This window comes from Coloeus monedula, assembly GCF_965178545.1.
Source record: "Coloeus monedula genome assembly, chromosome: 4".
Lineage (NCBI taxonomy): Eukaryota > Metazoa > Chordata > Aves > Passeriformes > Corvidae > Coloeus > Coloeus monedula.
The window spans coordinates 1,574,142-1,599,428 of NC_138784.1; the positions used below are offsets into that span (position 1 = coordinate 1,574,142).

General features: G+C 47.0%; 1 protein-coding gene across 1 annotated transcript in view; it reads left to right on the plus strand.

Moving 5' to 3' along the window:
• IQSEC3 (IQ motif and Sec7 domain ArfGEF 3) overlaps nucleotides 1-25,287 on the plus strand; it is a gene marked incomplete at both ends in the record, with an annotated part of 94,013 nt that overhangs the window by 57,104 nt on the left and 11,622 nt on the right. The window contains 4 exons of the mRNA XM_082280447.1: nucleotides 3,555-3,843; nucleotides 10,352-11,430; nucleotides 15,569-15,730; nucleotides 25,019-25,141. Coding sequence (XP_082136573.1) covers nucleotides 3,555-3,843; nucleotides 10,352-11,430; nucleotides 15,569-15,730; nucleotides 25,019-25,141 — 1,653 coding nt within the window. The remainder of the gene's footprint in view (nucleotides 1-3,554; nucleotides 3,844-10,351; nucleotides 11,431-15,568; nucleotides 15,731-25,018; nucleotides 25,142-25,287) is intronic.

The following is a 25,287-nucleotide window of genomic DNA, read 5'->3' on the forward strand; positions in this document are numbered from 1 at the left end:
TGCCTTTTTTTTTCCCCAGATTTTTTCACACTAAAAAAACTTAAAAATGGTTCAGCCATTTTTTATCACATTTTTTCCCACAACAGAACATGCAGAAACTATTCCCACTTCAGCAAGAGTGTTTGCTATCGTGTTCTGGACAACACAACAGCCAAACCAGCATGGGGTTAAAAGTTTATATTTAGCATAAAAACATCTAGCTGAAAAATGCCTTTGAGTGCTCCAGTGGAATCTGATTTTGATTTGACCGAATTTTGACCCTGAGGAAATTCCATGCATAAGCACAATCCGTTCTGTATGGCTGTATCCACCGGGCTCGGAGCATGCATGGAGGAGGAAGGCAGGGTTAATGTGTATGTGTGCTTAGCTGATGTCCTTATCCCAGCACAGGGTCTTTAGGGGCTTCAGTAATGCCCTGGGAGAGCAGTGCTGAGGCTGATGGTGCTTCTCACACATCGGTGGCTGAATAGTCCTTGCAGTCTTAGGGCCCTCCTGTGTTTTGAGGAATAACCTAAATGCCTAAGGAGGTTAACAGAGGCTTCTTGAGCATTTTAGATTGGTCCAACACCCTGTGCCTCCCTGGCAAGGGTCAGAATCGGGTCTGGTGAGGGTACCTAGGGTCAGACACTGCCCAGTCATCAGTAGATCCATGGTGATGTGGCAGGTCCAAGGGTTAGTTAGGAAGTCAGTCTTCAAGGTCCAGATCAAGTGGCCTGTGGCCACATAAAGGGGAAAGCTGTGGCAGGGCTGGAGACCAGCACTCTTACAGTGTTTCTGGGGCAGGGATTGATGGCTCCAGGCTGGGGAGAGAGCCTGGGGAACCTTCATATCTGGAAATATATAAGAGCTGCCTGGAAAAGGCCCAGATCAACCTTATCTGTCTCCAAAAATGGCCCTTCTCTGAGGTGGAGGAGAGACCTCCAGCCTTTCCTCCCAGCCTAGGTTAGTTTGTGATTCTACAAAGCCTGCTAGTTTTACTTCTGCATTAGCAGAGGATGCAGGATATCCTGTCATTGTGCATGTTACTCACTCAGGCTCTACACTGTGTGTGACAGAAAACCAACCAGAGAGATGCACCCACCAAAAGTGATGTCCTCCTTATGGAGCAGCAGGACTGAGCACTGCAAACCCTTAGGCACGCTCCATGTTCTAGCCAGGGGAGTCCTCGGGAAAGCAGAGCTAAGCATATGTGCCAGTGTTTAGAGGACCATCATGTCAGGGAATATTTGCTGTCTAGAGTCCATTGAGGCTCCAAGGGAAGTCAAGGGAGGGTGAGCTCTCCATCTGACTGCCTCAGGCCCTGACCTGCCCTAAAGAAGGTCTGCATAGCACATTGGGCACTGTGGCCTTGACTCAGCAGAGCAATTTGGAGTGTGTGTCTTGCTGAATGAGAGCTTATGCATCTAGCTGAAATTGCTTTATAGGGTACAGTCCAGTTCCCACTGAAATACTCAGGAAGCTTTTACCATGCACTTCAATGAAAATGTGATCAAATCTATGTCCCCTGGTCGTCCCTTAGGCTGAGGATAAAAAATTGCTGCTCTGTTGGTTAAAATCAGAATGGATAGAACGGGGGCTGCCAATAAAAATGTTACAGTGAGATCTGTAAGGGAAAAGCCCTTTAGTAAGATTTCCTGCAATGTGGATGGATGTAGAACAGAGAGAGTTAAAATCAAGAGTTAAAAATATCTTTAGGTGTAGGAAAAAGTGTAGCATCAAGAATAGAACAATGCAAACTTTTATAAGGTGTTCAACCTAAAAGAACAGTTTTATGCCTCATTTTAATGTATTTCCTGACTGATGAGTATGCAAAGACGTCATTTTAAGACTCTTTGACAGTTGGTTATATAGCATTTATGTAAGAGACTGGTTTCTTCTGTGAATTTATTTTTTTAAGTGTAACTAGTGACTACAGGTATATGTATAAAAGAAGAAACTTTCTAAATTTAAGTCCTTCATCTGTCTTAATTCTGAAGTTGTGGTAGTGCCTGGCTCATCAGACTTGGAGCCCTCTTAGAAACTGTGGGAATATTTCTAAATTTGACTGTTAATCTGTTGAACAGAAAAGCTGCCATTGGAGAGAATAAACTTCCTTTCAAAGTACTAGTACGTGTGCAAAAGTGCTCTGAGGCTTAGGAGGCAAAGTCTATCTACAGCTAGAAGATTTGGACTCTTAAGGGCTTACAGCACTTTTGAAAATGAGACTTAAATGCTTCTAAGTAATCTGGGCACTACAGAAAATCATATCTAATTTCCCTCTTTTTGCTCTGACATCAACACCAATCATAAAATGATTTATTATCTAGTTGATAGCAGAACTGGTTTTATGTGGAGCAAAACCAAGAGAAAGAAATATGATTCAGAAGTGAATTAAATAATTTGATAGTGTTTAAATATGGGAGGCAGTACATATCCTTGGTTTCAGTGAAATTAAATGCACTGGTTCCATAGTAATTATTTCCAAAGTTGATGTTGTTCCCAGCTAAATGCTCATCCCTTGGAAACCATTGAAACTGTGTCTGATGGACATGGTGCAGTAGCAGCCAGAGTCCATGTAGGCATGAACGCTCCTGGAAATCATAAATTATTCCTCTGTAGCCACAGGAAAGAGGCTAAGGTAACAATGAACAAACACTCTCACGGTTCAAACAGAACCCCAGAATAACAAAATCTTGTTTGAAATTTGGTGATTTTGGAATATAGTTGGGAAGAGGGGTTAAGTACAGACTTCCTCATCACTTCAGTGGATCAGACATATGCTAATCCCATCCTGCCTGGAGCAAGATGTCAGCTCTCTTAGAGTGCACTGTTGTCAGGCCCTAGTTTTGCACAACTGCTGCTGTGGCTGACAGGAGAAAAGAGAACTTTCCCTTCTCCACAAGATCTCAGTGGCAAAGCAATTTGTGTGTCAGAAAGAGGCGGCTTCTTTCATGGAAGCTCTGCAGTCTGTGATGGCTGTATTGGAGACGCTCTTTAAAGGGTCAGGCTCTCAGGGCTGGCTGGCTCTGCTGCCTCTTTATAGTCTCAGCTCTGCAAGAGTTTCTCTGGAAACTCTGCAACATTCAGTCACTCCTGCCCCATTTCCCACATGCCCTTAGAAACTCCAAGGGAAAACTGGTTCCTTGGGATCCAGGCTCCATGTCAGATGGGACTCAGAATGTGCAGGGAGATGCTGAGCAATAGGCAGCAAGTGCACAGGGGTGATTGCCAGCTGCTCCAGAGGGCAGGAGAGCAGTCCATAGGCCATTACACCCTCCTTGGCTCCCCACCTCCTCCAGCTGCAGCACCTGGAGCAGAGGCAGCCAGGCAGCTCCTGGAGTCACAGGACTGGTTCATACAGGGGTGCCTGCCCTTAGAGAGGGAGGCATCAGAGCTTTGGCTGGATCAGCCTTGAGTCCTGACCCATCACTGGAGGAGACCCCTGACAGCCCAGGCTCCCCAGACATTTAAAATGCAGCTCAGGGAGTGAGTATAGTGAACAACAACAAACATGACCATAAACCAAATATAATATAAACAAATAAAAAAAGCGAAACGTTGCGTTTTGTTCACAGTGACGATCCCAGCGGTTCCACAAGCAAGAAAGCCGGGTGTGAAACGGAGGATCCGAAGGAGGCCGGCAGACAGAGTGGCCAGGAAGGCAGGTCCGACACCCTGACGCTAAAAGCCCAGCATGCGGAGCTCCAAGAAGAGCAGGCAGCGGGGTGTTCCCCTCTGGTGCAGAAGGCGAGCCTCCACCACACGGGCTCCCCAGTGAGAGTGCAGCGCAGCAAAGGGACGGCCTCGTGTTCCCATGCAGCTGCCTCCGATTATGAGCTCTCCCTTGACCTAAAGAATAAACAGGTACCGAGGCTTCCTCCTCAGGCTGTGGGAGAAGGGGATGGGGCGGGTGGGACTGCATTTGCACTGTGGTGGGACGACTTTCAGCAAGTACTTTAGCCTTTTGTTCACCTTGAGCTTTGGCCCTGCCTACCTGCCCCTTAGGCTTCCTGGGGCTGATGGAGGAAGTAGCTTCCCCACCTCTGGCTGAGTCATCCTTTCACCCAAACCTGCCAGTGTCTGCTCCTCCTTGCCTGGATTCTGTGGTCCAAAATGGACCTAGAAACCTAGCTGTGAGTGTAAGCTTAGAGATGGGCATCCAGAGGTAGTGCCTTGCTCCCAAGCGTACAGTGCTTGTGGGGCTCCCAGCAGCTGGTTGTTCCAGGTGACCTCCCTCATGGGAGAGTCTCCAAGAACCATCTTGCCGTCTTGGATCATGCGGGGCAGGCCCCCAGCACACTTCTGCATTGGCATGAGCTTTCAAGAGGAAGTGGGGTTTATTCAGTGAGTGTCCTGCACAGTATCTACCATGATATTTGTGCACTGCTGCCACCACTGCCCTCAGTCCAGAGTAGGATGCTGAAAAGATAGGCAGGTTTACCACGCTGAGAGAAAATGACTCAGTCCTAGAAGTTGCAAGCCTTGCCTTCTGTGCCTGAGGCACCAGCCTAGCTCCAGAACACAAGCGTGCCCGTCTCTAGCTCCATCTCTGGATGAGCTCCCAGCAGGGGACAGTGGGACAGGGTCTAACAGCAGCTGGCCTCCTCCCTCACAGATATTGAGGTGGAATGTGCCCCCTCCCTCCATGTCTCTGCAGATTACAGTCCAGGAGAGCTGTTGTGCTAAACAGAACCTAAAGCATAATTTCTGCCTTTTCCCTGGGAAGGCAGCTCAACCAGAGGCTGTAGGATATGCAGACCATGCAGTCTGTGAGGTGAGGAGGACAAGCAAACACTAGTGACAGTGTCCAGATTATGTTCAGTGGGAGAATTCAGTGGGAGCTGTGCTATTGCAGCTGAAGGGTCTCAGCTAATGAGGTTTTCACAGAAGAAGCTGCTACTTCTGGGACATCTCTCTACCACTTCTCTCAAGGCACTGATTCTGTCCCTAAACATACATGTCAGATCAATGACCCAATAATTTCTGAGCAAAGGAGACACCTTGGCTCTCTAACTCTGTCTTTCTCAAAATACTGCTTACTCAACTCAGACAGAATTCTTGCTTCACACCAGGAAAAAAAAAAGAGAGACTAATTAACTGGCTTCACAAACTAATGTGACACATCCTCAGGGTGGGCCACATCTGGACTGCTATATATGGGCTTAGCCTCCTCGTTGTCCTAGAGCTGCTCTGGTTTGTCCTGGGGAGTGTCTGTCCTGTGTTATTTTAGCTTTAAGGTCATGTTGCCATATCATTGTTCTTGCAGCAGAGGCCAAACCTGCCCTGGATGCATGTGAACAAGAGAGATGTGTTTAGCTGATTGTTCATTAATGGCTGGTGCCAGCAGAACTGACCTTGCAGGGACTGAGCTTATCTCCTTGGTGAAACCACTTTTCTCACAGCAAAGGGGCCTTACAATTTGTGTGCCCCTTCAGACTCACGGATGTCCTCAGTGAATTGCCTCCAGCTCTGGCAGGGGGGATTTTCAGGCAGCAAAGAACACTATTTCTTCCACCCTTGCACTGTAGTATGTGTCTTTATATGTATTCCTATCAATTTACTCATCAGGTAGTTCTCTTAAATGGTAATAATGGTAGTAGGACCTGCACAGTGCTGTCCCAGTAGAGCCCTACTTATAGCAGAACTTGTAATACAGGAATAGAACTTACAGTAAGAAAAACAGGTGGAAGGAGACATTTTTAGTCTCACTGCACAATTGAAGTCACATTTGCCTTTTGAGAGAGGACTGAGTGCTAGTAAGGAAGGAGGGTAAAGTGCAGCCTCCTCTGCAGAGCTTGGACCAGTCATTGCCCCTCAGCATCATCCTAGAGAGCTCATGAGTGGCTTCATGTCTCTCCTTGCTCCCTACCCCATGAAACAGAGAATTCTGATAGTGAGCAGAGCAGAAGTACTCTATGCTGGTGATGCCTTTTCCTGGTCTTAAAATCAGGAGTCATACACAGTTAGAAGGGGAAAAGGGATTTTACCTTGGTATTTATTTTAAGGATCCTTAGGTGCACACGGTCAGGTCGAATGCACTGAAATGCACACCTCAATGCACACCCCAAAAGATCTGGTATAACATTATAGGTTTTACTAATTAGCATATCTATCAAAGATTCCCCAATGAGAGGCTCGAGTGAGCCCCCCTCCCCAAGGAACCTTCTCCTGGATGGTTCTATCTCAGGTTACAGAATGTGTTCTGGAGAGGACCTTGGGGTCTGGGGCACACTGATCCCTAGCTACGAAGCTTCTAAATGTTTAGTCTCTTAGCTTGACAAACAAGTGCAAGAATGTAGGCAAAAAGCACTAAGAATACAGAAGTTGTAAAAAGGTATAACAGGGGTATAAAAGGCAAAAAATCTTCATGGCATCACTGGGGATCACAGGAAAGAGGAGCATGCTTTCAGTCACACATACTCTTGGGCTGTGCTGAAGGGCAGCAGGTGTCCCGTGGATGAAGGAAAACACCCCACTAACAAATATCCCGTAGAGCAATGTCCTTCCATTGTGAGAAGCTGGAGGGAGGGGGAAGCATTAAGAATGAGTGAGAGAGAACATGTATGCTTTGTATGTCTTTTTTTTTTTCTGATTTTGTCTTTTTTTCTTTCTAATTTTTTTACAATGCATGCATTGCCTTGAGTGACTCAGTTTCTGTCCCTGAGCCTGATTCTTTTCTTGTTTTAACATGGTGCCACATCACCATGCTCAGTGGCAACCAGTGCTAACTGAGAATAAGAACAGGCCATGATCTCTCCTGGCAGATTTATGAATTTATGCCTATGGGCAACAGAGCCATGGGGCATGAGCCTCAAATGTTTGGCCGTATCCAGGCCTGCACTTTGGCTTGCCTGGCTGACCGTGTTAAATCTCCCTTCATCTGCAATCCCTCATGGCAGTGGATATTTCACAGCCATTTCTAATTCAGCCACAAGGCCTGAATTGCTCAGAATGGGTGTTCATATTGAGGCCCAGAAATGTATTAAGCTAATTATTCTTTGAAATCCCCGCGATCCCCCTCCTGCATTTCCCTTCCTTTGGTGCTGGCTGTCAGATCATTCCCCAGAGAAGAGTAGCTTTAAGTAGGCAATTACTTGTGATTCATAGGGTTTATTAGGAGTGAGAGAAGGCCAATCAGGTCTGGCCTTTCTCGCCTCTCAGATGGGAAGAGAAGGTTCCTTCAGCCATACAGACATACATCTCCATTACCCGTGACTGCTGTGGTGCTAATGGATGCCCTTTCCTCCTCTGGAGAGGAAGAACACAGGCTACAGCTGTGTGAAATCCTTAATTCCTTTGGACTGTCAGTTAGCTCGACCTGACAGCAAATGAGTACGTCTCAGACATCAGTAAGCAGTAAATGGCTGGGCTACAGCAAAGAAAAAGAGATGGAGACCTACTGCTACCAAACACAAGAGGGGAGGGTGCCTCTCTCTGGGGGGGAGCTGCATCTGGCTCTGCCAGTTTTCTCAAGCATCCCCTGGAACAGTCCCTGTCCCTGTTATCCCAGCTGAAAGGTACTGTAGGATTTCCCTTTCTTTGGACAGTGCCAGTTGGCAGTGGACCACATGCAGAACCCGTTCTTGTCCCCCTGGTATGAGCCAGAAAACAGACCAGTTGGGAAGTCCTCTCATTTTAGATCTTGTTCTGCTCCTTAATGTCTTAGTCCTCCGGGAGGACAGAGATTATGAACTGCAAAAAGCTGGTGATGTTTTTTATCAAGGTACTGGCAGCTTGCTCTGTTCCTTTAGACTTTTAGAAGGATCTCTCCTCACTAGTTATTGAAGTCTGCCATTTTTGGAACTGTCCTTGCCTGAGATAAACTGGCCTTTTACTTCAGATCAGCAGTGACATCTTGTCTTGGCCTCTAATAAGATCAGAGCATATGAATTTCATGTTTTCAGAATGGCTGTCACCTCTTTGGAAACCTCAGATAATTGTAAGGCTCCTGCTTCTGCTTTATTTTGCATTTTACAGTTATTCTGTCCCTCCCATTTGTTCCTCTTTCCCTCCTAACACAATTAGCTCTACATTTTCATTAACCAGATCATTATTTTAAGTGCTCACAGTCAGTTGTCAGTAATAACTGTCTGGGTTTGGCCTTTGCAGGTTATTGGTTTAATTTACACTTATCTGCATGAGCCTTCCTCCTGAAGGAAAGCGCCAAGGGATAGTTCAGTCTCTTTCCAGGCAGGCCAGCTTTAAAGATGTGTCAGGAGTGCTGGTTTTATGGTGGGATTTAAGATGTCCTTGTTTATTCAAAAGGCCTGCTGCCAGGTCTTGTGGTAAATGACACTGAATCCATGATTACTGTGGGGGTGAGTTTTAGCATCATTTATGCAGACCCTTTCTGGGTGGGCAGCAGTGAAAGTATTAGGCAAATGTTCTTGAAATTAGGGGTAAGCAGAGCTCTGAGCCAGCTGCCTCTACAACTGCAGTGACCAACCCCATTACTAAGAAAACTGCTGGTGTTTCTCAGTGCTGGTCTTTGATGTTTGCCTTGGACAGACTGTGAGCTCAAGGGCCAGGCAGACAGAAAACAGAAGCCAACCTGATGTTTGACCACAAGGCAAAGGTCCCTGCTTCATGTCCAGAGAGGGAAATATGAAAGGATGCGCTCCCCATCCCACTCTCTTCCATAAATATCAGCCTCCCAGTACTTGCTCCACAGCCAGGATATCAGTGCAGGCAAAAAATGGCTGGGCTTATGTTGTTCCTCTCTGCCTGTCATCTCCCAAGGTCACATTATATTCCTCTGCTTCCAGAGGAGAAAGTATTGGAAGGATTCCAGAGGTCATTTGCACTTCTCATAGCTGTCAGACCAGGCCTCCACGTGTACCTACGTCACTCACTGATGGTTTTATCTGTAACTTTACGTCATGTTGTAAAAAAGAAGAAGGAAGCAGGTGACATGACATGACTCTGTGAGCTGATGCCTCAGTCTCACTTTGACTGTGAAAGCAACTTGCACATAAGCTCAGACCTTGTGTGAGCTCAGTTCTTCAAACTGTGTGAGTACTGGGCCAACAAGGCATGGTGAGGGACAAGTGGTATGTCTGGGGATGAGGATGCAGTCAGTAAAACTTGTCCTTTGGTTCTGCGAATGAGCTCCTACTCACCACATGACTGATGCAGTGAATCCTCTGCTAATCCAGGACTGACTTAACCAGCACTCTCAGTCCTGCCCTTCATCATTTTTTGGTTTTTCCACATGTGTGCACACACTTATTAACACTACAGCCTGCACCTGCACTCTGCCCTGTGAAGTGCCAGTGATGTAGAGTTCAGCTCATAGTTCAGCCTAAGTCTCAGCGAAGGTAGTTTGAGTTCATTCTTTTTTTTCTTCAACCCCATCTTCCACCTTCATCTTCACACTGTCCCCCTTGTCCTCTGTCAGTCACTCGTTGGAACCAAATCATCTGTCATTCTCCTGGAACTTGTTGGTGAAAACTCAGCTGCAGAGGAAGAGTGGGGAGATTACCAGGAAGTTTAAATTCTAGACTACAGGAATGACTAGACATACCTGCTTTGCTGAAGCCAGTTGAGATGGTGCTTAGCTGTGTGTTGATGTATTTACATGTGTTTGTTGTTACCAGCTCAGGAAAATCCTCCTTCTACTTGTTTTTAGTATCTTGTCTCGACACTTAAAATTCAGATTTTTTTACCTTTCAAAATCGAGAGTCTTTATTTTTCTGGGTATTTTTCTTTTCATTGCTGGCTGACACCTGAAGAACTCACATATCAAAAAGGAAGACAATCTGGGATCCAGAGTGCTTTTTAAGAGACACAAACTGAGAACAAACCCAGCCTCCACTAACTTATATGGAAGTTGATGTTTCTCACTAACTGCTAGATCAAGCCAGCATTCTCTGCATTTAAAAATTGAATTCTCTTCCCTTTTTCTAAATGATTTCTCCTTTCCCTGAAAGTATTTCCTAAGGTTGCTGAGGAGGGGAGAAGCACTAGTAACACTCTGAGACAAGAGATAATGCTTAAAATTACCAGGGCACTGCTGAGCAGGAAGACACATTGCTGGAACGTTGTATTCCCGGTGATGAGCTTGCCCTAAAGGCCATCAGAAGTGAGTCTGCAAGGGAAGGGCACCTGCAGGCTCCAGCTTTTATGACTGGCACTCAAGCAAGAGGCATGATCCCGTTACAGCTGTGAGGAAGCTCGTGGTGCTGATGATTTAGCCAGTCATGCCCAAAGAGGAACCTTCTGTTGAAATCAAGGGCATGGCATTGCAGGGAAAAGCTAATTCAGTGTCAGAAGTTCCTTTGACAGTCATTGAGGACTAATCAGTGTAGGGACTGGGGCAACAAGAAGCCATCGGGAGGCAATTGGCAAAAACTAATTGTTCTCTATTTTTCAGATCGAAATGCTAGAGCACAAATACGGCGGCCACTTGGTGTCTCGCAGAGCAGCTTGCACCATCCAGACTGCGTTCCGGCAGTACCAGCTCAGCAAGAACTTTGAGAAGATCCGCAACTCCCTGCTGGAGAGCCGCATGCCACGCCGCATCTCCCTGAGGAAAGTCCGCGTCCAGAACTCAGAGAGCTTCTCCGCGGAGAAAGCCCTGGTGGAGGGGTACAACTTTGTGGGCATCCCACTGGTGAGGTCCCCGTCCTTGCCAGCCACCATCAGTGGGGCACTGACCGAGCTGGAGGACTCCTTCACGGAACAAGTTCAGTCCCTGGCCAAATCCATCGATGATGCCCTCAGCACCTGGAGCCTGAAGACCATGTGCTCCCTGCAAGATGGGGGCTCGTACCAGATCAGGGAGACCTTCAGTGCTAGCTCCATGCAGCCAAACCAAGACTTAGAAGCTGAACTGCAGGATCAGGAAAAGGAGGAAGGTCTCCTGCCAGATACTCTACCCAAGAGCAGCAGCACTCTCATGATGGCTTTTCGAGATGTCACAGTTCAGATTGACAACAAGAACATCTCTGTCTCCTCATCTACCTCGGTGTCCATGGCAAACTGTCTCAGCAGCAACGACCAGGCTGGGCTCTCTCAAGCCACCAAGACTGAAGAAAGCCCAGGAGAAGGGGAGGGAGAAGCCAGTGAACCACCGTCTGCCCCAGAGAGCTTGCCTGAGAACAGCCACATGCTCACCGAGGTGGATGTCAGTACCAACAGCACGGGGGACAGCAGTGCTGAGCCGGATCAGATGGCAGTGCAGAAGCTCCAGTTTGACACAAGCAATGAGGCAGGGCAAAGCAAAGGCTCGGAGTCCGAGAATGCAGACAACTCAGAGCAGCTGAGCAGCAGCAGCACCTCCACTTCAGCCAAGTCAGCCTCTGAGGTGTCCTCAAAAGAAGCCCTGCAGGCCATGATCCTCAGCCTCCCAAGGTACCACTGCGAGAACCCAGCCAGCTGCAAGTCCCCCACACTTTCCACAGACACCATGAGGAAACGCCTTTACCGCATTGGACTGAACCTCTTTAATATGTAAGTAACTCTTCCTCTGCTTCCCGGCCTGTGTTATGCCTCACAGGGACAGATGATGGCAGGCTCTTGGTCTAGATCCATATCCAGGGAAGTTCGTTTCTATTCAAGGGCATGACCATCTGGGCATGCAATGCACAGGACAGGTTGGCTTCCCAGAAGCTCTTTCCCTAAATTCTCCCAAGCACTGTCCTTCTCTTTTGCCTAACAGAGGAACAAGCCCTCTGTCCCATGAGTAGTGTCCATGCTCTCAGAATTCACTGAACCTTCAGTTCCATTTACTGTCCATTTGGCATCCACCAGATGAGCCTGGAATCACTCTGGTTCACTCTGTTGCAAAGGAACAAATGCAGCTGGGACTGTAAAGCCAGCCCTGGTTACTTAACATAGGGCAATTCCAAGTAAAGAGACAGAGAGACAGAGGTAGAGCTGAGCTTAGCTAGCCCAGTATGAGTCATAATGACAAAATTATGTCTCTGGCTGTCATTTTTCTTCAGATACTTGGGTAGATTTTCGCCTGACAGACCAGGTTTAGTCACCTGTCTCTCACATATCTGAGTTTGATATCCTATGAGAAGGCTGTAGGTGTGAAAGCAAAAGCAGAGCTGAGGTTACCATCAGAGGAGGGTAAGTCACAGGGTCACACGTGGATTGGCAGAAAGCAGCTAAGGAGTTTTAGATTTGCTCATTGCCTTTTGATGAGACTTTTCTCATCTAAGCAAGCCACAAGAAGTACTGGGTTTTGCTTTATCATCACGCTCTCATATCTCTGTCTTTCATTTTCCACTTGAGTCCCCTAACAATGAGGATGAAATGTGCCCATACTAGGAGAATGTTTTTCCACACGTTATTGTGGGCATTTTAGTCAAAGCAAGGACTGATCGTTATGCAGTCCTAGGCAGAAGTTTGTCACAGACAAAGGGGCAATGCACAGGACTTATATATGTGTACCATGGAGGCTGTGGACTCCAGGAGGCAGGACCCAGGAGGACAGGTTTTTAGGATTGGTCTCAGAGCACATCTAGAAGGGAAGTGATGTTAGGTCAGACAGTTTTGGGACTCTTACAGAACTGAGAAGGACATGTTTCCAGTTCTAAGATCAGGTTGGAGGACAGGAGTGAGGAAACTAACATGTTAGCCTTGGGGAATGACACCTTTCTTCATTCTCTGAGCGGTATCTAGGGGACACATGGTTCCCTTTGTGACTTCCTATCCAAGGGGCTGGGAAGGCCATTAGGCTTTCTGCAGTTATTTGGTTGTTGCTTTCCCTGTCTATTTCCAGGAGAAGCCAGAAGAAGTTTACTATTGTGGGGTTTGGGATGTGGCCACTGATCTGTAGGGCATGGAGCTGAGGCTGTGTGTGCGTGTGCTCACATCCTTTTTCCTGGCTTTCCCTGGAGCAGGAGCTGAAAGCCTGCAGTTTCTAGTGGAATCTGCCACAGTCTATCTGGCCTTGCCCTGCACTTTTGGAAGGCAGTGCTCTGGCTCAGAGCAGGCCTTTGGAAACACATCGATGCAGTGTCACTTTCCCTTGCTGCACTGTGAGGGGGTGAAATCCCTGGAATGGCGAGTGCTTCATTATGCAGCACTGCTGTAACAGCTCAGTGTGTGTGGGCAGCTGGCTGCGTGGGCAGAGGGAAAGCCAGCAGGACGTGAGGAATCCCGCAGCATTTGCTGGCTCTTCTTCACACCCCTGCAACACCAAAAATGAGTAGCAGGGACCAGGCTCAGGAGAGAGGGGAGTAGAATTGTCTGCTGCACATCTGGGTAAAAGCTGTATGCTGCACTACATGGGATACATCTGCAGGTGTTCAGTGGCAGAGATGCTGTATTGCTATCAGGATTTTGTGGAGAACAAATTGAATCCTGGGAAAGACTGATGAAAGGCTGCTGTTAGTGAAAGAATATTTGAGTTATAGTCTAGGCAGTTCAGGAGGGCTGTCACAGCTGGACTGTTTCATCCTGCATCCTCTGATGGCATTGTGTTTGCCACCTCTACTGAACACCTGTACATCCATGCCAGTGTGTGCATTTTTCTGGCCATATTCAGCTCTCAGCTCCTCTGGAGTGGATCCAAAGTCAGTCCAGTGACCGGAGTCACACAGGTGTAGCTGAGTTCATCCTCATGTTGTGAACACCATACTGTCCCTAGCCAAACACCAAAGTGTGCAGGTGGACGTTCATTTTATGAATCTCTGTTGCTTAGTTTGACTTGTGTCCTGACCATATCATCTTTGCACTTAGCAGGGAACTTTACCTGTACTCTTCGATGGTGAACCAGTAGGTCTGTGTGATAATAAAGAAGGTGTATTGTTGCTTTTCCATGAAGAAGGCCTGGGGTTTTCAGTATCAGATCTTGCACTGTCCTATTTATAAATTTGATTGTTCTTGCAGCCCTCTCCCCAGGGATGCCACACTGCCCAGGATATTTTCTTTTGACATTACAGAGTAAGCAGAACTATTTCAAGCCCATCTACTTTTTATATGCCCGTGAGGCCCCTGTAAGGAGCAGGCCATTCTGCTGAATGCTGATCCCCTTATAGCTAGACATATGTTGCTCACCCACATACTTCACCACCTGACAATGTCACAGTCTGTGCCTGTGCATATCATGCATTCGCGTGCTCTGAAATCTCATCCTATTCTTTCCTCACCCCAGGAAACTGCCTGAGCAAACTCGCTCCTTGAGCCTTGACAAAGAACCCTGAATTTGGATTAATGATGGAAGTATAACATCATTTCATGAAGTCACCCTCTTACCTCTCTCCACTTGCTGGCTCAAGAAGTGTGGCAGTCTTCCTGCCATTGCAGTGATTCACCTCAGCAAAGCGCATCATGACAGAGACCCTTCAGTGAGGCAGACTGAAATACAGGAAGAAAACTTCCTGCACAATACGCCCGTACAATTTGTTCTTGTCTGCGCTGTGAGACAGGCACCACATAGGCTCGCAGGCACTCCTAGGATACACAGGGGCTCATAAGAAAGATGGGGACAGATGTTTTAGTGGGGCCTGTGGCAATAGAACCAGGGGTAATTGTGTTAACCTGAAGGGGGGCCGGTTTCAATTAGATGCGAGGAAGAAGATTTTTACAATGAAGGTGGTGAAACACTGGCACAGGTTGCCCAGAGAGGTGGTGGATGCCTCATCCCTGGAGATATTCAAGATCAGGTTGGAGGGATCTCTGAGCAACCTTGTCTAGTTGAAAATGTCCCCACTCACTGCAGGGGGGTTGGAGTAGATGGCCTTTAAAGGTCACTCCCAACCCCAACCACTCTGCTTCTGTAAGAGCTGTGTGTGCAGGCACAGACACTAGCACACTAAAAGCAGAAAATCACTCCCACAGCCAGGCAATCAGGCCCACTCAGCACCAGACCTGTTCTCGGAGAGACACAGCCACAGAAGGAGAAAAGCCCTCTGTCTGCAAGCCGCACACTGCTCCCTCTCTTCTCTGACAAAGCATTCTCTGGGTGCCTTCTCTCACACACAGAGATTTCTGCCTGATGGCATGGATCAATAGAGAAGGGACGAAAAACACAGCTAAGGGTGGGGGAAGTGGAGGAAGAGATAAGCAAATCTGAATATGGGATTTCTGTTCAGGCAGCCAACATCAAGCTCAGGTGAGGCAGGTAAAAAAGTATCACTCAACACTGAGCATTGAAAATGTATGAAAAAGAGAATTATTTATGTAACAGAAAAAGTGCCCATCTTTGGTTATCCCCCTTGGAGCCTTGAGCCTCGAGCCTCGTTTGCCTGTAGACCATGGCAGCAATGTCTCCTAAGTTTCTTCACAGAAGAAAGAGCCTTTGACTCTGGAGCAGATGGATGGCAGAAGAGTCACTGACAAGGTGTGGTACAATGCAGCAGGACCCTTTGAGGCAGTGGCATGCCACTTGTGATTACCAGGTGACAGCAGGTGCTGCAAGTGACACAGCAGGTCCTGTGACATCTTTTTGTCCTCAGCAGCAGCTAGGGGGGCACATAGCAAGTCACATTTCCTCACGCTAACCAGTCCCATTGCTGACACACACATGAACTCGTAGGAGCTCAGGCACGTACCAAGGGCTGCATTGATGCAAGCCATGGGGTGAGCCTCTGAGAGATCAACGCAAACTCACCATGTCTCTGTCCTTCCCTTCCAGAAACCCAGACAAAGGCATCCAGTTCCTGATCTCCCGAGGCTTCATCCCGGACACCCCCATTGGGGTGGCACACTTTCTGCTCCAGCGGAAGGGCCTCAGCCGCCAGATGATTGGGGAATTCCTGGGCAACAGCAAGAAGCAGTTCAACAGGGACGTCCTGGAGTAAGTGTGGAAATCTCTTCCCCTCCTCCCTGCACTCTAAAGGAGTTGCCAGCCCAGTCTGCCCCTGGCTGCACCAGGAAGAACTTCGTTGTCCTCCATGCCACTTCATCCCCACTCTTCAGGAACTCCACCATTGCCAATCCCTATCTGGCATCCCTCAACACATTTCCCAGCGATGTGATTGACCCTTATCATCAGTTTTTTCATTTCAGTCCCTCCTCAGAAGGCCTACGGTCACCTAGCAGGAGTTCAGCACTGTCAGGTGGTAGAACTAGACATGCTGGCAGGTTTGGGGGCTGCGAAACTCTGAGGCTATCCCATCCATATAAAGCACTTCTGATGCCTTCTGGGAAGTATTCAGAGAGGCAGAGGAGGAAAAATATCTGCTCCTTGCCGTGAGACCAGCAGGGAGAAGTGAATAGTGGCTATACACTCAGTTTTCTTTCTGTCCAGGTTGGAAATTGGTGGCCCTTTGAGTTTGTCCAAGTGCATTAGGAGGATAATAAGAAGGGGGTTGGTCCTGTTTGTGGTGATGAGGAGGTCTGCATATGAAAACATGCTACTAAGGGCTTGTCATTGCCACAGCAGCCACAGAGCACTCAGGAACATCCTCACTCCAAAATCTCCAACAAGCTGAGCTGTCCTTTTCCAGAACAAAATCTGAGGTTTCCTTCCTGCTTCTGTTCAGTGGCTGCCTGTGCTGGATTGTTACCTTCAATTCTCTCACCGTGACCCTCTCCTGGTCACAAGCCATGCATCTCTCAGCCTACACCTCTCTCCTCATGCAAGTCTAGCTCATTCAGAGACCCATTTCAAGGCATGACCAGCACTCAGCTAGGCTTTTCTTTTATTATGCAGAAGCACAATTCTTAGTGAGAGCTGCCTTTCCATTAGGCAGGAAGTCCTTTGCACTGGGTCCTTTATTATGTTCTCCCATTCTCCAAAATGTTCTCCATTTCCCTTGAATTTTGCAGTGGTTTCTCTTGAACCAAACCATACAAAAACTCCAAATCCCATACACGCACCCCACTTCTACTCCAGGGAAAGACTGGAGGATACCAAAGTTCAAGAGCTAAATCTAGGCCCAAATTTTAAAATTGATTCCAGCTGCAATTGCTGCTTCTTATTGCTTCAGGCACCTGGCATGTGGTCCATCTCTTTTTTTAATATACTGTAGGGGTATTGATTTGGCCAGCAACAAGACACATGTACTCTCCAGCCTCTTCATGCTGAGAGCTACAATTAAAAGTAATTGCCTCTTTTTCTCCAGTAAGCATTGTGTGGGCTGCTTCCCCTGACAGATAATCTGCTGAAGTCCAAACCTAGCCTCTGCACACACAGGGAAATATTGCAACAACAGTAGGCTGACACTTCCTTGTAATCCTAAATCTGGCATCATCCCAGCAAATGACCATGTTCCTCTGCCTCACATAGGACTACAAACTCTGTGTCACCAGCTCCTGGGAACAGTCCCTATTGCAAAGCCTGGCGTCAGCCTCACTGTCCAGGAGCTGCTACGTTGGGGTTGCCTGTCCCGTTTCTGCACGTGGCACGGGGACCACTGGAGCAGGTGGCCCTACTCCATCGTGCTCATTACTCGAAGTTTCCACTGCCCCTCTTACGGTAACACTCCAAACGTTCAGTGAAAGAGTGACCTTGCCCATCCTATTAACAGCTGTAGAAAACAAGGCTCAAAGATGGGGACTGAGATATTAAGGATGTGTGCACATGGATATATCTTGGGCAGGGACTGAAGAAGTATCAAGCAACTGGGTCTGAATTCAGGGTTCAAACCTGTGTCTGATCTCTCCAGGCAACAGATGATATGCTTGCACTAACAATCTGTGCTGCCATCCCCTCTTCACAATAAATGGCTGATTCGTCTTCCTTAAAGGCAAAGATGAAAGTAGGCTTAAAATACACAAAGAATATTCTAAAACAGGAAGGAAAAAAACATGCACATTCAGCTAGTTATAGCTGTGCCATTTGAAGGTACTTTCTTCCTGTGCCAGTTCCGAGCTTGGGGGTAGCGATGGTTGGTGGGCTTTGCAAGCAAATTTTTTGTCAACTGCTCATGAGGGCTGGATGGGCAATGGCTGCACACCCGGCAGCATGCTATGCATGGAAACAAGGCATTGGAAGGAGAAATTATGGCCCAGAATTATAATCTTGGTTATTTTTCCTGTCCATGCTGCAGGAAGAAGAGGGCTGGCAGTGTTGTACAGTGTGCTGGCATTTCCAGTGCACTGTATCTCAAGGGCTGGTCACAACTTATGAGCTGTTTCTATGGGAACGAGAGGCAGATCAAAGACCTTTTGGCATTTTAGAACTGTCTAAGACCTAATCTGGTTCTCATTCCCTATCCACCTCCCATCAACTAGCTCAGGAACACGGACACAGGTTGGGAGAATAAACTCTGCAAGGGCTGTCTTGCTGTCCCCACATCCACCCACGCTTAGCGAAGTTAAGGTACATGGTATTCCCTGGAGAGCATGTGGCAGACAGGAGAGCTCATACAGTAGCTTTTGCACAATTTGCCCAATACCACAGTCATTTCTGTGGCCCAAATGGGCAGAAGAAGAACAGGCACTTAGTCCTGTCAAGGTCAAATGCCCAGGCAGGGTGGCTGTGAGCAGGCAGTAGTGCTTGGACAGGCTCTGATCATCTGCAGCGAGCAAGCCTGTATGCAGGCAGAGATGCCTGTGCTCTTTTACATCCCAAACCTGACCCTGGAGCCTCCTCTACCTCCCAAAAGCAATTTCAATTATTGATGCCACTTGCTATGTTAGTTTAGCTTTCGCTCGATGTGAAAACTTATGTTGCAGTTGTGTATTGTAAGCAATGTTTCTATTGCAGCCAGGTTGAATTAATCCAGCTGCATGAATAAATAATAAGACAGCTTTTAAAACATCTTCAGAAGTGTCAGCCTCCCTTGTGCATTTGGAGGCAGGGCAGAACTGCCCAGGTTACAAACTCTAGACTCAGCTGTAATGTCCAGCCGTAAGTCTGTACTCTGCAGAGTTCCCTTGGTTCCTGCAGGTATTGAAGCTGTGCTGGCTGACAGACAAGCCAGCCTCTGCCCGTTCCTGCTGTCAAACAGCAGAGCTGAGGAGTGCCGAGTGGCACTCGGCACTGTGAAGATGATCCCACTTTACTGCCCACCCAGTAAATGTAAAACTCCAGAGAAGTGCTATGCTGGGTGCAAAGCCTTTTATGCAGAAGGGCAGGGGTTGAGGTGAGGCAAGCAGTTTATGAGGCTTGAGCACTTTGGTGTGCTGTTTTGCCTTCCCACACCTTCATACCCAGCCCCTAAATGCCCTGAAATTGTAATCTCCTTTCCATCCTCCTGCTCTTATCTTTCAACCTTTAACTGATTTTCTTGGAACTCAAAAAAGATGTCTGGATAACAAACAAATAGTTCGACATACTAACCCAAGGAATAACAGAGAGAGCAGGAGATTTTCAACAGTTTCTGACTATAATTGGCACACATGCATTGATAACACTGAACCACTCCAGTCTGTCTCTTTAGGAAGATGCAGTATGTAATTAGCTTTTTTAGGAAAGGCTTCAGTCTTTAAAACTAGGATTTATCTCACCTGTTGTTGGCTACCACCAAGTTTAGTGTCTTCTAGAAATTTATTAATTCCTTTTGTCAGTGGAGAGAAACAGGGCCCTCCAGAGTGTTGTTTTTCTCAGTGTGCTAGTTTAGGCTGGACGCGCAGCTTTTAGGCATTTGGTGTCACAGGGCATAAATCCCACCTGTAACCTATTTTAAGCATCCCACAGGAAAACCATTCACTGTGATCAGCATCCCACAGTAAGATCCAAGAATCTCCTTCTACAACCTGCCCTGCTGCCAGCTAGGAGGAGCCACTGGTGACCTACCCCAGGGTTTCAGTGTCTTCCAGTCCAGGGAATACAGCTGGAGAGCGGTAGCCCAACCCGTTAAAGCACCTATGTGGTACTGAGCAGTTTTAATCAAATCTATTTGTCAAGTACTGCAGAAAAATAATTTTGTTGCTTTGAAAAAGTCAGGCCCAAGGCATTAACACAGTTTTAATATGAGACACATCATCATTCTTGCATCCTTTCTTCATTCTGTGTTTATTTGTTGCTTTTGTTCTCCTTCCTTCATACTTTCCTTCACTTTAGTCCATTCTTCCCCTCCTGTTCCTGACTCAGGAATTGCTTCCATTTATAGTTCATTCATGAACAAGATAATGTGAGTGATTTCATGAATGGAGTCAGCTGTGCTGCTGGTACTGGAAGGTTTGTGTTCGGCTCGTGGGACTCGGAAGTGCAGATGTGGCTGTCCTGGTGCACTTACTGTCAGAGGAGAAATGGGCAGGGATTCCAGCAGAGGAGACATTGTGCTGAGTTGGGGTCTGGTTGGTGTTAGAGTGTGGAAGTTGCTGCTGGAGACATTCTCCCTGCGGGTGAGCAGGTCTCCTGTTTGTCAAGCCTGTGTTGTCTTCTCTTTCTGTCATGGAGAGTCAGGGAGAGAAAAGCTGCTCTTAGTAAGTGCAGAACTGGGAGCCCAGCAAAAGGAGTGTCTCTCAAAGAAGAGTTATGTTCCTCTTGGACAGGCAGAAGGACTTGTCAGGCTAGGCCAAATGAGCTTTCTTTCCCCTTCTCACTGAGGTTGCTACAGAGGATCAGTAAGGGACTTGCATCACAGGAGGGTTTGAGCAGGAGCAATAGATAAGGATGTGATGGAAACAGGACAGAGGGAAGAACGTGTTCTGACCTCCTGCTGCAAGCAGGGCTGTAGCACAGACCAAATGTGAGTAAGAACAGCTTTCCCACTCCAGGCTTGTACAGGCTGAAGGTGAAGCTTGAGTGTGCCTAGTCCCCAGGGAAGTTCAGGAAGGAGCCTAAGTAAGTAGCCATGTGAGCTACCAACAACCACAGGAGGGTGAGTAGGCATGACAGCCCCAGGGAAAACAGGCAATACATGTCCTGTAGCATTCTCCAGAAAGGGAAGACTGGTGTGGGCTGTGGTCTCCGTTGTAGAGACTATCTTTCCCAAGAGGGTGTGGAGGGCACGATTGGGACACACACCTGTGCCCACTGGTGCAAGGAATCGGGGAGTCCTGCTAACTTTTCTCTCTGTTCAGTTAGCACATGCAGGGCAGTCTCCTCCCAGGGAGCTGAGCTCTTCTATGATTCACCCAAATCCTGGTTCATCTTCAGAAAGCTTGTAGAATTAGGGAGACTGCGGGAAGGGATGATTTTTATTAATATCTTTGTGCCTTGTGATTTTAAACTTTCCACCTGGCTGCCTCCCCCCTTGCTCCCTCCCTGAGTGGAGGCTGCAGGTTCATTACAGACGCTTTTAGTTGCATCCCAGCTCCTGCTGCACCGTCACCTGAGCGGAAAAGCTGGAAAATAGGTCATTACACTTGGGTGAGCAGATCCCAGCCCCACATGATACAGCTGCTTCCTGCCTTCACTGAACCCTTTTGCCACAGGCTTTTTTGCCATGCCTAGCCCTGTGCTAAATCCTCACAGCTCTTCCGCCATTCTGTCCATGCACTTTGGGGGGATCTTTGCCCTGTAACCTGGGAGGCAGCATGGCTACAACAGAAATAACAGCTGAGCAAAATAATCCATCTAGGAGCCCATCTTTGGTCCTGGTACCTGGTGTGCAATTATCTGCACTTGAGAGGTGCCTCAGGGCAGAACAAACTCCTCGTGTACACAGGTGGCACGAGAGCCCTCAAACCCTACCATCTTGTTTATGAGGCAGGGAGCCAGCTCTTTTCCCGCTCACTTCAACAATATGATCCAAACATCCAAAGTCATATCCTTGAAGATAGTGGGCTAAGTGAATCTCTGGGTGCACTGCGAGCTCAATTTATGTGGCTTGTTGCAAGTTCATGGGCAGGAAGGAGTTGAAGCATGAGATTTTATAAGGTGATTACTGTGTCCCTGCATCATCATCCCTTAAGCCTCCTGATGGTCCTGGAACAGGCATCTCACAGGTGTCCAGCTGTTTGTGGAAAAATGAACTCAGCACTGGTTTTGGCATGTGCACATAAGCTGTTGGTTTATTCCTTGGAGGCAGAGAGCCAGCTGCTCTCATATCTTTTGTCCGCTTCCATGATCTCTCCCTTGGAAAGAAAAGACCTCCTTGCTCTGGTTTCACAAAGAAAAGTTGTGCTGTATTTCAGGGGATGTCTGACACAGTTACCAGAGTGCATTTGGAAAGTTAATGTGTGTCTGTGCAGGAATCCGACATCAGGGAAGGCTTCAAAACTTCCAGCTGTCTAGAAGAGGAGCAGGAACATGGCAGCCCCATAGCACAGGGCTGTTTGGCTCTTTGAATGGACTTTTCTGTGCCAAATTTGGTCACAAAAAGTATCAGACAAGTCTGATCCACCTTTCTTTCTGTCTGTCTAGCAGCAGAAACAGCAGCCTGGTGCCTGATGGCTCCTCTAGGAGCTGTTCTTCAGGCCTTTGGCACAGGATTTGTCAGATAAACCAAATCCAAGCACAGGCTGACTTCACTTGAATCAAACGTTCTTCCTAACCTGTCCTTTCTGCCTGGTCAACTTTTCTCAGTAAACAGGACAGGGGACACTGTTCTTTGGGCTGCGAGACAAATGGAAGAGGCTCCCAGGAGTTAGAATTTACAAAGTAAGCCTGCATCAGTCAGTCTGTGAGAGAAACTCTCATAGAAGAAGCTGAGCATAACTCATGCAGCAATGCCTGAGTTTGAAAACAGCTATGAACAGCTGCCCTGTCCCACTTGTCCTAATAAAGGCTTGATGCTTTCTGTATTAAGGAAATGGACTTTATTACTTGAGATTTGTACAGAAAGGGGAGGATGTGTTAGAGCAGCCTGTGTGGAGGGGGAAAGACTGATCAAAGAGGGAAGGAGTAAGCAAAAGATAGATGATTTAATGCTGGTGGATTTGAGTTACTAGGGTGACCTCAGAGGTGTCCCTGGGGTGTGCAAGGACTCTGTGTTCACATGTCTGGAAGCAGACAACAGCAGCAAAATCACCGGGGTCAGTGCTGAGAAACACTGCACACTGGAAAGGATTAAAAAATGGTAACAAAAGCCCAAGTGCAGAGGTGGTTGCAGCTGTGAACACAATAATGACTAATAAGAGGAAAACTGTTCTTACTATCAAAGATGAATTCCAAGAGGCAGAATGCCTTGATGTTAACCCAAGGGAGTGAGTATAAGTATGAGAAAAATAAAAATAACAAAGGAAAGAGGCAGTGGAGGAAGTTTTTCTTATGCCAAGTGTTTCTGCAGTCCATCTCTTGGAGAGATAAAAAAATATTTCATGGAAGATTTCCTATGAGAGCAGTCCCTTTGATTCTCTTCTCTTGCTCCCTATTTGTTCCTGAATTTCGATTATATGGACTTTGTGCAGAGAAAGAGCCCACAATTCCTAGCTGAGGTTGTAACAACTCTAACCTCAGAAGATACAAAGCACTTTATGTTCAGTCAGAGCTCTTGGTAAGTTATTCTGCGGGTGTCACCCCAGTTAAACGATGACATCTCAACTCCTGTATCAATAAGGCAGTGGAGGAGACGTCTCTGAGCATTTGAACTCTGTCCCTCACCCATCTGAGGCATTGTGCAACAGATTTTTATTCTAGCAAGGCTGCACATGGCACTCAACAGCTTAGTTCACAAACCACTTCCCGACAACCCACAGCAAACTGCAGCACTTAGAAAAGACCAACAAACACATCCCCAGTTTATCTCAGAAAGGAAGAAGAAACTGGTAACAGCACATCCCTTTATTAGTAGAGGTTTCTTTGGCAAAATTTCCAGATAATCCTAGGAAATAGGATGCAGAAGAAAGCTAATCCCCTCCCCCTCCTTTTTCCCTGTACCACTCCTCACAAGGTCCCAGACAACCTGTCTTGGGGAAAATTTCCTCCTTAATAACCTTAAATTTGGGATCAGTTTATCATTTACCACACGACAAAGCAACCCAAACACAAAGAATTAAGTCAAGGGGTTAAGGGGCTGATAGATGTAGAATCCAAAGTACAGAGAAGCAGAAAATACAAAGTTCCTGAATTTTTAATACTCTTCTAATGTCAAGGTGGTCCCTTTAGCAAATTGGTAACTTGTATTTAAGGAAGGCTTAAAGTAAATGGGATTTTGGCACCTGTGACTTTCTTCATCTGTCAGACAGAATTTCAGCTTTGAAAATTTATTTTTGGGAAAGAATAATGACAAGCAGGAAGGTAAATTGTACATACCAAAGTCAGCAGAAAGTAGATTAATTCAATGTCTGTCTTTGATAAAATAACTAGTTTTCTAGAGGGGGACATACAGAACATAATTCTAGACTTCAGCAAAGCATTGGACATGAGAAATTTTTTGTTGAGAGTAGAAGAGAGAGAAATTAGCAGAGGAATCATAAATGGGGGAGCAAATTGGCTGATACAGACATTAGTGCCTACGTACTCTGCTGAAATGGGAAGTTGGGCCTAAGGGACATTATGAAAAGGGGTTTCTGAGTCTAGTCTTTTGATTAATGCTTGCAGTAATGACCTGAGCACAAAAGGTAGGAATATGCTAACAAAATGTGCTGAAGCCACATGGGAAAGGTGTTGTCATTACAAGTGACTGAAATATCATGCAGTAAGAATAAGAACAAGTCGATTATTGACTAACACAGAGAGCAAGAACTGTAGTGGTAGGTGCTGGAGACTAACAGCAAGGCCTTTATGAGATGATAATGCTTTAGTGGGAAATAAGAGAGGTGGCATCCCCTTCTTGGGGCTTCTAAATTGGCCATGAGTTACCAGTGGGCAGTGAATCGCATCGAAATGCAAAGTGACACCAGATGAGCAGGTGATGTTGCAATGTTATTTCTGTACAACAGCTCCCATTTCCTATTTTCTCTGAGCTGACTCTGGTCTTACTGATATTGATATAGGTGTCTAAATATCTGTCTCAATAAAGATGTCTACATAATATCTATACACATATATATACTTTCTCTGTGTATGCATATGTGAATGTATATGCTGTCTATGGTATGATACGTATATATCATGGTGTATACATACACACACATATATATAAATATATAGTAAGGCAAAAGAATTGCTCACCAGCTGTAGAATGCAGGAATCACTTGTGTGAAATCACTGCCCGTTGTAAGCAGGATCCAGGAAGCCATAGTGATGTCCCAGGGCCTTTCCCATGGGATTGCCCTTGGGGACTGGGCCTTGGTACCACAGTGAAGGAGCCTGGTGTCACCCACGTGAGGATGTTCTGATGAAGGCTGTGTCCCCCTCTCACAGCTGTGTGGTGGACGAGATGGACTTCTCAGGCATGGAGCTGGATGAAGCCCTGCGGAAATTCCAGGCCCACATCCGCGTGCAGGGGGAGGCGCAGAAGGTGGAGCGGCTCATCGAGGCTTTCAGGTAAGAGGAGTCCTTCAGGTAAGAGAAGGAGCCCTGCAGCCCCACTGCTGCAACCAAGGGAAGCAGGGAACACAACACACCCAAGGCAAAAAGCCAGCAGTCATGGAGAGAAGGGCCAGGGACTTCCCTTCCAAAGAGGGGGATCA